This window comes from Anoplopoma fimbria, chromosome 6 (genome assembly GCF_027596085.1).
Source record: "Anoplopoma fimbria isolate UVic2021 breed Golden Eagle Sablefish chromosome 6, Afim_UVic_2022, whole genome shotgun sequence".
In the NCBI taxonomy this organism is placed as follows: domain Eukaryota; kingdom Metazoa; phylum Chordata; class Actinopteri; order Perciformes; family Anoplopomatidae; genus Anoplopoma; species Anoplopoma fimbria.
The window spans coordinates 18447524-18460184 of NC_072454.1; the positions used below are offsets into that span (position 1 = coordinate 18447524).

Below are 12661 nucleotides of genomic sequence, written 5' to 3' on the forward strand. Positions count from 1 at the left end.
AGAGCACAGACGAGCATGGAAAAGACAGACTGCTGAGGCGGTTAGGAGAAGTACAAAGAAGAAGAAGCGGCCAGTCTGACCTGGTCGTAGAGCAGCGCTGCATTGCGGGGGTTGGCCTGCACCACACCCAGCAGGCTGTGAAACACATGGCTCAGAACCTCCAGGTCTGGGGAGCCGGTGGCCAGCAGCTTCAGCTCCATCGTGCAGATCTCCGGGAAGAGCAGCAGGCCACCTCTGGGCCCGTCACCCACCGCCATAAACTCATGCAGCACAGCAGTCTCCATCTTCACTCCTAAGAGAACCACCACACACATCAGGGCAAGATCAGAGACGCAACAAGAGACTTGCACACAGACATGGAGAGATGGTGAATTTCACGCTGACTTGCACGCCATGTTGCTTAAATATATTCACAAACCACAGGAATTTCCTTGCTTCAGCTCCATCCTCCCATCTTGAAGGCAGCATATAAAAATGAATTAGCCTCAGTCCTGTGCTCAGCAGCCTCAGAGCAGCATAGGAGTCCCCCTCATGATTTACAGGAGAGCAAACCTTGTAGGCTCTCACATAGCTTCTGGGACCTCCTTTTATTAATGAAGCTTGCTCTCTCTCCCTATGCACAGCTACACAGTCTGCCTCCATCTGACAGTCACACATCCAGATATAAAGTATACTGCTGTGAGTAAATTGAACTAAAAGGCACACGCAGACTGCCATCTCGGTATGCCTTATTATCAGTTTGTGAAAAGATTTGTGTGCTTGTGTTTGGTCCGAGGTCGAATTTAATTGCAGGAAAAAGTTTGCATTTAATTGTCACAGTTGTCTCTTGTTGTGTGTCTTTTTTCCAAAAGCACACTTCTACTAAACAACACACTGGCAACCATTATTTTTTAAAAGAAAAACAATATCTGGGATGGCATTTTTAAATGGATAAATTGATTTCATTTAGTCTATGACTACAGCAACTAGCTGGCAGTGCTTTACATCCTTTACATGATGTATTTCCAATTGAACCAGGATGTTCAATGATAAGGAGAGATAGGCTGTTTGATATGACAGGAAGAACAGACTCTTAATGCCGGGGTTGGGGTTAATTTGAGTATTTGTCACTCGACCAAACCAGAGTTGCTGTGGCAAAACTAACGGACTAATACATTCAGTGAGATATCTGTGCATCTGTTCAGTTTGAATATAGTGTGTTTTATGATTAGTTAGAAAGAAAAATTAAGCCTGTTTTGTGTAAAAGAACTTGAATTCAGAAGGTGTATGGTGTATTTTTCTGTTTAGATGTAAGAACATCTCCTTCATTGGCATTTTGTGAATTTATTTTATATATTTATGAGACGCAGCAAACTGGTCACTCACGCACAATGCATCCTGGTACATGTAGGCACAGGTTGAACTGCTCCGCAGCAGTAAAGATCAGCTTTCTTGGTCAATATAGCAAGCACTTGGAAATGTTTTTCTTGGGTGGACAACTTTCACCACCAGCACTGATTAAACATCCACATAAAAGGCGGCTAATTCTCCCTTTCCCTGTTTTCCTGGACGAATACAATTTCCAGGAAGTTAAAGTCTCCATTTGGTGGGGACTTGAAGTCACAAGATCCAGCTCATGGGGCCACAGAGTGTAGTTGCCTGCAGTTGTAAAAGATTAAACAATGATTGTATTCTAAGAGGATGAAAAATGAAAAAGGCTGTAATGAGGCCACGTTCTTAACCGGTGAGACCATAGTGGAGAGACAGAGCTAACACAAGAGGCTGTTGTGAAGGGAATGAAGTGCTCAGGCCTGTTTCTGCTATCTCATATGTGCGCAATAAAACCTAGTCACTTGTTATTGTGAAATATCCTCCACGGCAAACCAAAAAAAGGATGTGTGTTTCACCCTGCAAGTTTCTTAAAAATCCTGATGCTGTTAAATGCCATATCCTCCAGGAAATGCCAGGAAATGCAATAATGAATGATAATTCAACAAATGCATTGAGTGTTCAATTCAATAGTGGGAGAAACAAGATTTCCCAAGGCCATGAATCAGCAGGTTTAGAGGTTGAGACCAATACGTGACCTCTCAATCCATCAAGATTAGTCTGTTGACATTTATCACTAACAAAAACAAATGTTGCAGAAGATGGAGTACATTGACAAAAAGCAATTTAAAGCGTTCTTAAAATAATCCCAGGGAAGTAAAAACAGTGAAAAGAATCTGCAGGGCAAGACTTAAAAGTAAAGCAAACAACACAAGTAACGTTTGACCAGCCTAAGATACAATCATAAGGAGCAGTCAGGTGTGTGAAGTAGCTGTGGATTCTTATGGAGGAGTGTGTGTGTGTGTCTGTGTGTGTGGTTTGGCAGCAAGTGTGGACCTACCCTCTTCCTGCTTGGCCATGTCCTCAGGGTTGCTTTCACTGTCAGCGTCGTAGCCCTCCTCCTCCCCCGGGGGCTTGACGCCACAGCTCTGCACCTCGTCCACCTCCTCAGACAGATCGCCTGCTGGAGCCACCTGGAGCTTCTGACAGAAACAGAGTAAGAGAGGAAGAGGAAGAAAGAGGAAGGGGAGGCATGAATTCCAATCCCTCACAGCTGAAATATAACAAGATCACTGCCTGGTCAAGCTGTTGGTAAATATTTTGCAAGAGCTTAACCAATGTGGTTATAAAAAAATGTCCTCGACCAACAGTGTTATGCTTAAATATACTAAGCATGACAAGCAGCGGTCCAATCACTAATACAGCGAATAAATAGCCAACAAAATGTTTTCAAGTTATGAGGAAGAAAAAAAGTACATGATTTGGGTCATGAGACAAATATCAGCTGATTTGCAGGGCTCTCACACAGACCAGTGCCTTGACGTGAACAGTCAGTCATCATATGTGCACGTAGGCAAACAGACAAATACACACACACACACGCACAAGCACACACACACACACATTCACATTCACGTAAACAGTCGAACTATAAACACACACACTTTACTACAACACACACACACACATTCACATTCACGTAAACAGTCGAACTATAAACCCTTTACTAGTTCAAAGAAGGGGCTTACTGTAATACACACCACTATTCCTTTCAGCATAAGACGAGGCAGCTTTGATATTCAATTGTGGGTGAAGTGAACATTTCAAAGAATAGTCCGTCAGTGGACAAACTTCTTGGTGGAAGACTAATCTTGGAGCTTCATAGCACATACTTGTTATGGTTAAGTGAACATCACACTCTGCTGGGCTCAGTGAAAAAGAACTAAGCTCTTAGGAAATAAGTAAATCTATTATATAAAAACCTAAATCCTCCTGTGTTGGAACAGGCTTAGTCAGACAGGCATTTTAAGACTTGTGAAAAACACATCTAAGGCGGTGAGAGCGGAGGCAACGAATACCAGGCGGATAGCCATTTAAGTGAGCAGCCAAAAGCAAGAAAAAAACTTTTTACGTATTTGTCTTACTTCCTGGACCAAATAAAAGCGGTCTGGTCCTAACCATATATGGTCTTGAGAATTATTCATTAATGTAACCTACATTACTAATGACGCTATAAGGAAGGCAGAAGTTGCAGTGACTAAAGGACACGTGTGAATATTTCAACAGAGTTAGTCTTTATACGTTCATGAAGACTATATCGGAAGAACTTCTATTAACATGTAAAAATCTTTGTAACAAAGTAACATCCGTGACCTGTTTGGGTTTCCAAATGAGACCCTGCTCGCTCATGTTTGCATCCACTGCTTGGTCTAAACAAGGGCTATCATAATGTGCGTCTGCTGTTCTGTTGGACGTCGGACGGATAACGGGTGCTTAGCAACATAGTGTGAGTGGCCATACACAGCCGCCCTGACGCTTATTGAGGCTCGTCTGGGAAATTATTTTCCTTTCATTGTACGGTTTGCTACTAAATAAACACCACTGCTCTTTATATTTTGCTGTGGCGTTCTGCCAAATAAGCAGTGTGTGTCGACTTAACACAATCTGCTTCATTCAACCAGGGAAAAAAAGCAATTAAGACATTATCACTCAAAGACGCATTGTCCCCTTGACAGCGGCTCTTTGGGCACATTTAAAGATAAGATCATATCATTGGGTAGCACACAACAACATGCAGTTTGGTTCTGGTCACACATGTTTGTATGATCCCTCTTTACCCTTTCCGGTACTCATCAGTACTTACTTATGTCTCTTATTTGTCTCTGCTGCTGTAATCCTGCAAATTTCCCCACTGTTGGACTAATAAAGGATTATCTAATCTTTATATTATCTATAACTATAGTGTACAATGGCACTTTGCGTCATGGATAGGAGGCAACAAAGAAGGAGTAGTTGTTAGTATAAGAAGCATGTATAGTTTAAATTAGCATTTATAAAAAATATATATATATTGAAGAGAGGCTGTGCAGCAGGACAGATACAAGATTAGTAGACTTACATAGGACATGGAGAGCACCTCCTGTAAGCGCAGAGAATCAAGTCTGACTGCCTATAACCTGAACTTGCCTCTTTATACACAAGTTGCTTAAAAAAACTTGAGAATATAAAAAGGTGCAGTAACTTCACTCACAGTGTCTCCCAAGGCAGGACTCACCCTGTCTGGCTTCTCCTCAGGAAGATCAGGACAGGATGTCACCTCTGCTAAAGCCACTCTCAGGAGAGAGTCGAACAGAGGAACAGCAAGGTCAGAGTTCACCACCCCTGAGTGAGAGAGCTGGTCTCTCACCTCAAGCAGAGTCTCGTCCACAGACTGGAGCTATAAACCAGAGGAGACATAACAGTTAAATTGAAGCCAGTATAAAAGTTGTTTTTGTGGTTGCTGTGGTCAGGGTTAGTGGATTGATCAGTAGGATATCAAACTACATACCTGATAAGAAAGCTCAGGCTCTATCCTCTGCAGGGCCGAGTTGGCACTGTGCAGACAAATGGCCAGCAGGGCCTCAAGGAGACGAATACTTTGCAGTTGCCACTCTTCCTCCAGCCTCTTTGCTGGATCCTTGGTCTTTCCTTCAGCTGGACCAGTGCCGAGGGCGTCGGCTGAGTCATGAGTTGTCTCCTCCAGTCCCAGTGAGGCCGCTGGGGCTGTGGACTCAGGGCTGCCTTTGCCCCTACCATCCCTCTTTTTCTTTGCTTTCCCATCCTTGGACTTACAGGAAAGTTTCTGAATAACCATGGCCATGAGGCGCAAGCAGACCTCCAGTCCTCCGAGCCTGAAGAACTGCCTCTGAAACAAGGGGCTGGCCAGGTAGATCCACCGGCACACCGACCAAACATCTGCAGCGCAGCGTAACTGCTCTTTGGAGGGCAGAGCCACGCAATCTGGGGACAGGTAAGGCAGTCGCCCGCCAAGAGGTTCACTGGCTGTGCTGTCGTAACCCGAGGTGTCCTCAGAGTCGTTGGCTGAGTCCCGGTCAGAATCGGCCTCTTTGCTGACACAGAGGAAGGCCACGCACAAGAAGAGGTTGATAACATGGAGGTGGGTCTCTGCTCGGCTGCGTCCTGGTCCACGACCCTGCCCGCCCGGCTCTTGTGAGGCGGACATGCCTCCTTTAGGCCTTCGTAGAACTTACTAAGGCTCTGTGGACCCTCTCCAGCTCCTCGGGATCCCAGTTCCTCAGCCAGACCCAAGACGGCCTCCCTCTCTTCAGCATCAGCACTCTCCAGCTCCTGAAGCACCCCATCAGCCGGCTGGTGTCCAATGCCTATTATCAGAGTCTCAAACACCTTCAAGGCCAAAGAGCGTGTCTGGTCTAGGTAGACGAGCTCAGTCACCTGATTGAGCCCGTTGCAACTGACGAAAAGGTCTCTGATCACCCTGAAACAGAGAAAATTAGAAACTCAGAGGACATACACATTACACAAAATCAATAACAATACAGGCAGGTAACATAACCTATAAATCAACACATTAATACACTGTGCCATTAATTTACTTAAAAAAATAGCCCCAGGAAGAACATGGCTTTGCAGGTGCCTCTCATTGGTCAAGGAAAGGTTTCATATGGTGACAGATAAAGTCGATGTGAACTGCACCCTTTTAAAATCTCCCAGCAATTAAAATAAATGGCAGCACTCAGTCTAATCTAACAAACTCTGCAAATAGTCAATCAAAGCCGCTGCCACCACACAGGAACCGTCACACTCCTTCCTTCACTGATTTAATTTCCTCCCATCGGGCTGCAGATATAATTTCCCCCAAGGCACAGCAACTCCTTTACATATATTACTCAACTTCTATTAACATGACAAATGAACTGTGAAGGACACACTTATGTTGCTCATGAACACACCTGCTATATTTGTAAAGTTCAAACTTTGTACACTCCATTTGCTTTGTTATCTTAAATGGTTTTTTTTGTTGAGCGTATAACTTACTGAGCCATTAAGACAAATTTCCGTCCCATTGTTATCAAGGTTATCAAACGTTAAGTTAGCAAAAGAAAGCATACATTTTACCCTTTTAAATTTGTTTTCTACTGGTAAACACACGCTATTGAGGCAGTGATAAATAATAAATTACGCCTCTATAATGTAGGGTAAATTACCTCAAAGAATAATGTGTCACCTCTGAATGAAGGTTAAATCAACATTTGGTAAAAGAGGGAACACTCTGAGGAGATGTGCTGACATTATACACAGACTGAAAATAAAAACACTTTAATCTCAGCATGGGATTGTTTACACAGAATGCTAAGGAAATTAAACAGATGTTCAATTAAAGCTCTGAGCTCAGTGTATGAAATGTGTAAATTTAATCAATAATAACCTTTTCTGATGTTTTTATATACTTTAAACCCCCTCTCTAGTCTTCCTCCAAATCAATGTAGGGTTGATTGATTCTTCTTTTTCTGAACATTTCCACTTTTCATTAGTGGTGTGCAAGTCCATCAGAATGACTATGCATTAGCCTAGATAGGTATTGCTCTCATCTGAAAAAAATATGGTACTCTGTAATGAGATGATGTGCAGCTTTGAGAAGATTTCTTGTCTTTCAGGTGCAACAGCATGCTTTTAAATCAATCCGTACTGAGTAGCTTCGGTACTTCTGTTGCATCAGTTAAGCCCTTTAAAAAAAGAACATGGCAGCCTCAGAGGGCAAAAAAAATGGTGTAAATGTTTGAATACACTGTATGTCTTTTTTTTCCCTCAATTTCTCCTATCCTTGTACTCACTAACAATAATTTGAACATGGCAATAAATGATTCCTTTAGGCTAGTGTGGAGATTGTGCATATGACCAGGATAATTTCCCATTTAAGGTATACTACGGAGATATCATTTGGCTAAAAAAGCACCTAGATTATGAGCAATCTTCTGTTTGGAGACATTTTAAACAGCTGACTTTATTTAACAGTTTGGGAGAAGGCTGAGATGGAACTGTTATAAAATATGAAATTTGCCCACGAGATTAGGCCATATATTCTAACCTAGTGATTGAACATATACAGTATATGCAAGGTTGGGTGGTTTTGCCCTTTATAGAAGCAGTGATCTGTCCACCTTGTGGGCTGTAACCTGAAGTTTCAATAAAGTTGTAAAATTGTGATAAAACCGACTAAAATCTAAATGTGTTAAGTAAACTTTATTGACTGTATGGTTCGCCTTGCAATATCTGCTTTTTTTCCGGCGCTTAGCCTCCACTTGGATGAGTGATTACGATCTTGTACCTGGTCGCTACGTTTTTATAGAAGTTGACGCCCTGAAAAATGAACTGAACACAGCAAAATAAGAAAATACAGGGTGAGGCTTGCAGAGTCTCTGCAGATACATAAATTGTCTGAGGAAAAATCATACTTTATCCAAATATAATACTTTCATGAGCAAAAGGACATACAATTGTTTAGTAAAGTGTCTTTTGAAAAGGCTCAGATGACAAACAGCTGTAAAGACTTTGAATACCAGTCAAACCTTCAGAGAGCAGAATGACATACTCTGAATTTTAATATGGAAACCTATACGCCCACTGCTGACAGACTGCCTCAAAGCACCCATCCATCCATTTTCCATTCACACTGATCCTGTTTAAGGTCACATGAGGATTCAGCCTATCCCAGCATGCATTGGACAGGAGCCGGTATATAATAGAGACAGGTCACCATGGTTAACACACAGACAGAACAACACATTCACACATATGGGCAAATCACTGTTTAATAACAACCATGTCTCTTGGTTGCCTAAATGCTGAAAAACTAAAATTCAACAGATAGTAAACCCAAAAACAAAAATAATTAATACAGTATTATACCAATTCATTTTTGGCAGCATTTTGTTAAATATTTCTGGACAAATACCACAAGCACCTGCATTAGCCAGACTACTGTACTCGTCACAGTGTTACATAAACAGCCACTAATCTGCCATCTGTCACTCAGTCCACACAGCTGTAATAAATTATTGATTAGCATCAATTAGCAATGACCTGGATAGACAGATCTAATGACAAACAATGCCCAAGTGGATCAGGTGTCTACTTTGAGCTTGCTGATTATATTTGCTTTATGTGGAAGCGTAAAAGGAGCAGAATCCTTTTTCTTGAGTGAGAAAGTTGCCAACACATTTTGCAAAAACATCCACCTGAATCACATTAATGTAATTACACATCTTGTCAGAATCCTGAAATGCTGTCCAATACTACAGGGAACACTCAGAGAGACTAAATCAACCACTGAGAAAAGACAGATGACAAAGGAAAAGTAGGACTCACGAAACACGTAAAACCGCTCACCTTGATTTGAGAAGGGCAGGTAACGTTTGCAGGTAAATGAGAAGCACCTCCACAGGCAGGCACTGTGTGTGATAGCTGCAGACTTGAGTACAGACAGTGGAAACCCCCAGCTGTTGGGCATGGTGGGCCAGCTCTACCCCCCTCTGCAGCACAGGGTTGAAGATGTGTGTGTAGAGCTGCCACTGCACTATAGCATTGCCCCGCAAAGTCAGGTGGCACACGTGGCCAGCTATCTGCTGGCTCAGCTGCCAGTCCTCACCAAACACTAGCTCTTGATAGGCCTCCAGAGCATCCCACTTCCACAGCATGTCCTCTGCCCCCCCTCCACTTGGCAGAATACCCTGGGAGCGGTAGCACAGACTGGTAGAAACGGCTGAAGGTTCCCCGTGCTGCAGTGTCTCCTCCAGGCCTGGCAGCTGGCTGCTGTCCAGAGTGCAGATGTTACAGGAGGCCAGCTTGGCTTTCTCTGAGGGTTGTCCACCACCAAGCTGGTCGAGGATCAGTCGGCCCAGGACTCCAAGTACATGAGACTGGTAACTACGCAGACCTGGAGCTTTGAAGGCATGAAGCAGGGGTCCTACGACTGAGCAGGGGTCCATACAACAGCAGATTCCAACAGCCTGCACCCCAGCCAGTACCTGCAACACAGCTGGCCCAGTGGGGGACAATCGCTGCAAGAGCCGCAGACATTGGTGAGCGCAGGCGGCTAGGCAGCAGCAGCGCTCAGGGTAACGCACTGCATCACAATCCATCCCTTTCTTGCCTTCTCCATCCTCTTCAAAGGGGTTGCGCCTAGCAGCCTGCTTGAAAGCAGAGACGGGCAAACCTGACAGGTCTCTGTGGTGATGCAGGAAGTGGGAATATTCACAGCGACGGTGCCGCCGTCTGGCGCACACGGATTGATGCAGCTGCTCTGACTTTGCCTTCTTGACAGCACTGATGATCTTAAAGATTCCTGCAATGAGACCTCGTAGCCTCTCTGAAGCTTCACCTCCTACTTCAGAATCCCTGGTCCTGCCGAGTCCTTCCAGCCGCAGCACAGTGGCCTCAAACAGCTCCAGGCCGCGATGCTGGACGAATTCATGGATCAGCTCCAGAGCCTGGCTAAAGAAAAAGGGGTTGGGTGTGGAAGCCTGCAGGCAACCCAGCAGCACTTGTAGTACTCCCTCTAGAAGCTCTGGCAGCAGTAGCGCCCTGTGGCGATAGCGGGAGAATGAAAAGTCATCCTGGACCTCCTGCAGGGTCTTCTTAGGCCGAGGAGCAAACGGGTCACTCTGTCTGTCCAAGCAGCTTCGGATTTTGAGGGTGGCTCTCAGCAGGTCTGTCAGGCTGCGTCTCAGGCTATCTGGGAGGGTTTCACTCTGACTCACATCCACTGACATCAAGTGCAGGATGGTGCGTAGAAGCATCCTCTGAACCAGTGCAATGGGCTCTTCCGTCCAGCCGCCAGCAAGCTCCTCTGCCGCTGTTCCACCTCCACCGCCTCCCCCTGGACCACAGCAATCTCCAAACTCAGTCAGGATTTCAGTGAGAGTAGGTACGACGCTGACTGCCAGGCCAGGGTTGTGGTTGATGCTCATGTCAAACTTACAGACCTTCTCCAGCAGGGAAAGCAACACATGGCAGAGATCAAAGGGCGAGTTCTCCATGCGGTTGAAAATTGATATTGCAGCTGGGTCTGTCAGGGTTTCGGTGTCCACCATCTGGGACCCAGGGGCTCGGGGATGTGGGTATGGTGCACTCATGGTTTCTGTGGTGGCAGTGGCGGTGGATGTTAACTGTGAGGCCTCTGAGCGATGATGCTGACAGCTTACCCGGATGGTGGAGCCATGTGACCTTCGGCTCCTTGCACCACCGGGGCCTGGGACAGCTTTGTCTTCAGGGTTTGCTTCTGAATCTGAGGTTGAAACCTGGGACTTCCGGGCATCCTTTACAGAGTATCTCTGCGCTGTTCTGCGTGACCTCCGTGATTTCCAGGTGCCACTGCCAACACGGGACCTCTTCCCAGAGTTCTGTTCATCCGTTGCAGCCTTCTGTCCTGCTCTGAGAGGTGTGGCCTTCACCTCCCGGCTAAGGAATACCTCCAGTAAGGAAGGCAGGGTGAAATCTGTAAACATAAAGACATCTGTCAGTTGCATTCTGAACATTCATGAAGACGTTATGTAGAATAATGAAACATCTCACATTTAATGTCACATTTTTAAGAATCAAGACTCAATAAAAAAAAATTCAAATTAAAACAAGTCTGTCTAAGATGAATAACATAAAGCTCAGCTGCATGTCAACAGCCGTTCTGTGTTTGTTTAAATACACTCCGTGAGTAGGAATTAATTAAAGTAAAAATGTCTAGGGTCCATGTTAAATAGGATCAGCAGTCCTGTACTAAATACCAGTGTCATCCTGAGGTCACAAGCCTCTGCAACCACTACTCTTCTCCTGTTGTGTAACTTGCTGCTAATGTTTGTAAGATACAAAGTTTTGGAGACATTGGCTACAAAGATCAACCACAATCCACCCATCACAAATTGAGCACAGAACACTGTTTTCACTGTTAAGCAAGTAAAATAAATTAAAAATGAATAATTTGATAAAAACATTAAAGACACTATTTACAGTCAAAAGCCATGTGCACACGTTCCACTGCCTTCACATAAACCTACCAAAGCTAATGCCAAAACATGACTTAATCTTAATAATTGGCAAATAATTATGTAAAAGATGGAAGATGAAGCGAATACTTAAATAAACAAGGCTAGAGAACATTTCTGGCACATGAAATTCACTAAGCATTTCAGTTCATCTGTAAAAAATATATTACCGTACAGTAGGCAAATCACACAGAACTGAAATGCAAGGCAAATTTGACCATCATAAAAAGTATGTAAATTGACATTAGTTATAAACCAGAAACAGTCACGTATAATTACAGCTGGGCAGTGTGAGGTATGTGATGTTGAAATCAACATTAACATGAACAAGTGATAGAGTATTACATAAAGTATTTGTGGTAATACTGACCTGGGGCTTTTTCTTCCTGCACAGGGATCTTCCAGACCAGTGGTAGTAGAGACAGCAGCAAAGTGAGCAGCTCCTCCCGGCAGGTCAGTTCCTGAGAGTGAGACAAAACAAACTGATGTTACCTAGAAAGTTTGCCTGCTCCTCCCCCTTTGGTCACACTCTGTTAGTTAGTTAGTCTTAAGTGAAATGTGTCCGGGAGCAATGTAGCATCTACATGACAGCCTTACTTTTAAGACCGGGGGGATCTAATGTCTATCCAGGGCATAACTCACAGCAGGGGGAGAACCAACTCCATCATGTGTTAATTTCAACAACAACAAAAAACCTACTCCTTCATGAGAGAATTAAAAAGAATCAGCTAGCTGATTTTACAAGATTGTCAAACCATAGAGTATCTTCTATTCACTGTACACTACACGCATCATTAATTCATTAAATGTTTCTGCAGTTTGTTGAAGGTAGTGGGTTAGTAATGGGTTAGTTTTTGAATACTCAAACTAGAGCCAAGCCTATATTGGATAGGTGAAGCTAATACTATACTGATATCGGTATCTGATATCAATATATTGAGGCAATAAAGGTCACCAACTGGAATCAAACCAGCAACATTAAAATTACAGCATTTGGCTACCAAGGGGTTCAACTATAATCTTTTTTATCTTTACATGCTGAGCAGGACATTTTACAGTGTCAAAATAAATTAACTATGTGATTGTTACAGAAACCTAGCTTGACGTTTCTGTACTGGCCAACCTGTACACCGATACTATATCTTTAAAAAGCTCAAATCAGTCCATATACCAGCCTGGCAGATTGATCGGTGTATCTCCAACTCTAACCACCTCTGAGTGTATATTATACAGCTTTTTATCTAGTTGTCGCTAGGCATTTGCCTTTTGAATTATTCAGTTGATGATGTACCCTGAGA

The 12661-nt window shown here is 43.8% G+C and overlaps 1 protein-coding gene across 1 annotated transcript in view; it reads right to left on the minus strand.

The window, feature by feature from the left end:
* The window catches only part of lyst (lysosomal trafficking regulator), a 55144-nt gene that overhangs the window by 24590 nt on the left and 17893 nt on the right, over window positions 1-12661 (minus strand). Inside the window, 7 exon segments of the mRNA XM_054599729.1 lie at window positions 81-292; window positions 2369-2510; window positions 4583-4744; window positions 4856-5505; window positions 5508-5803; window positions 8716-10822; window positions 11734-11824. Of these exon segments, the coding sequence (XP_054455704.1) occupies window positions 81-292; window positions 2369-2510; window positions 4583-4744; window positions 4856-5505; window positions 5508-5803; window positions 8716-10822; window positions 11734-11824 (3660 nt within the window).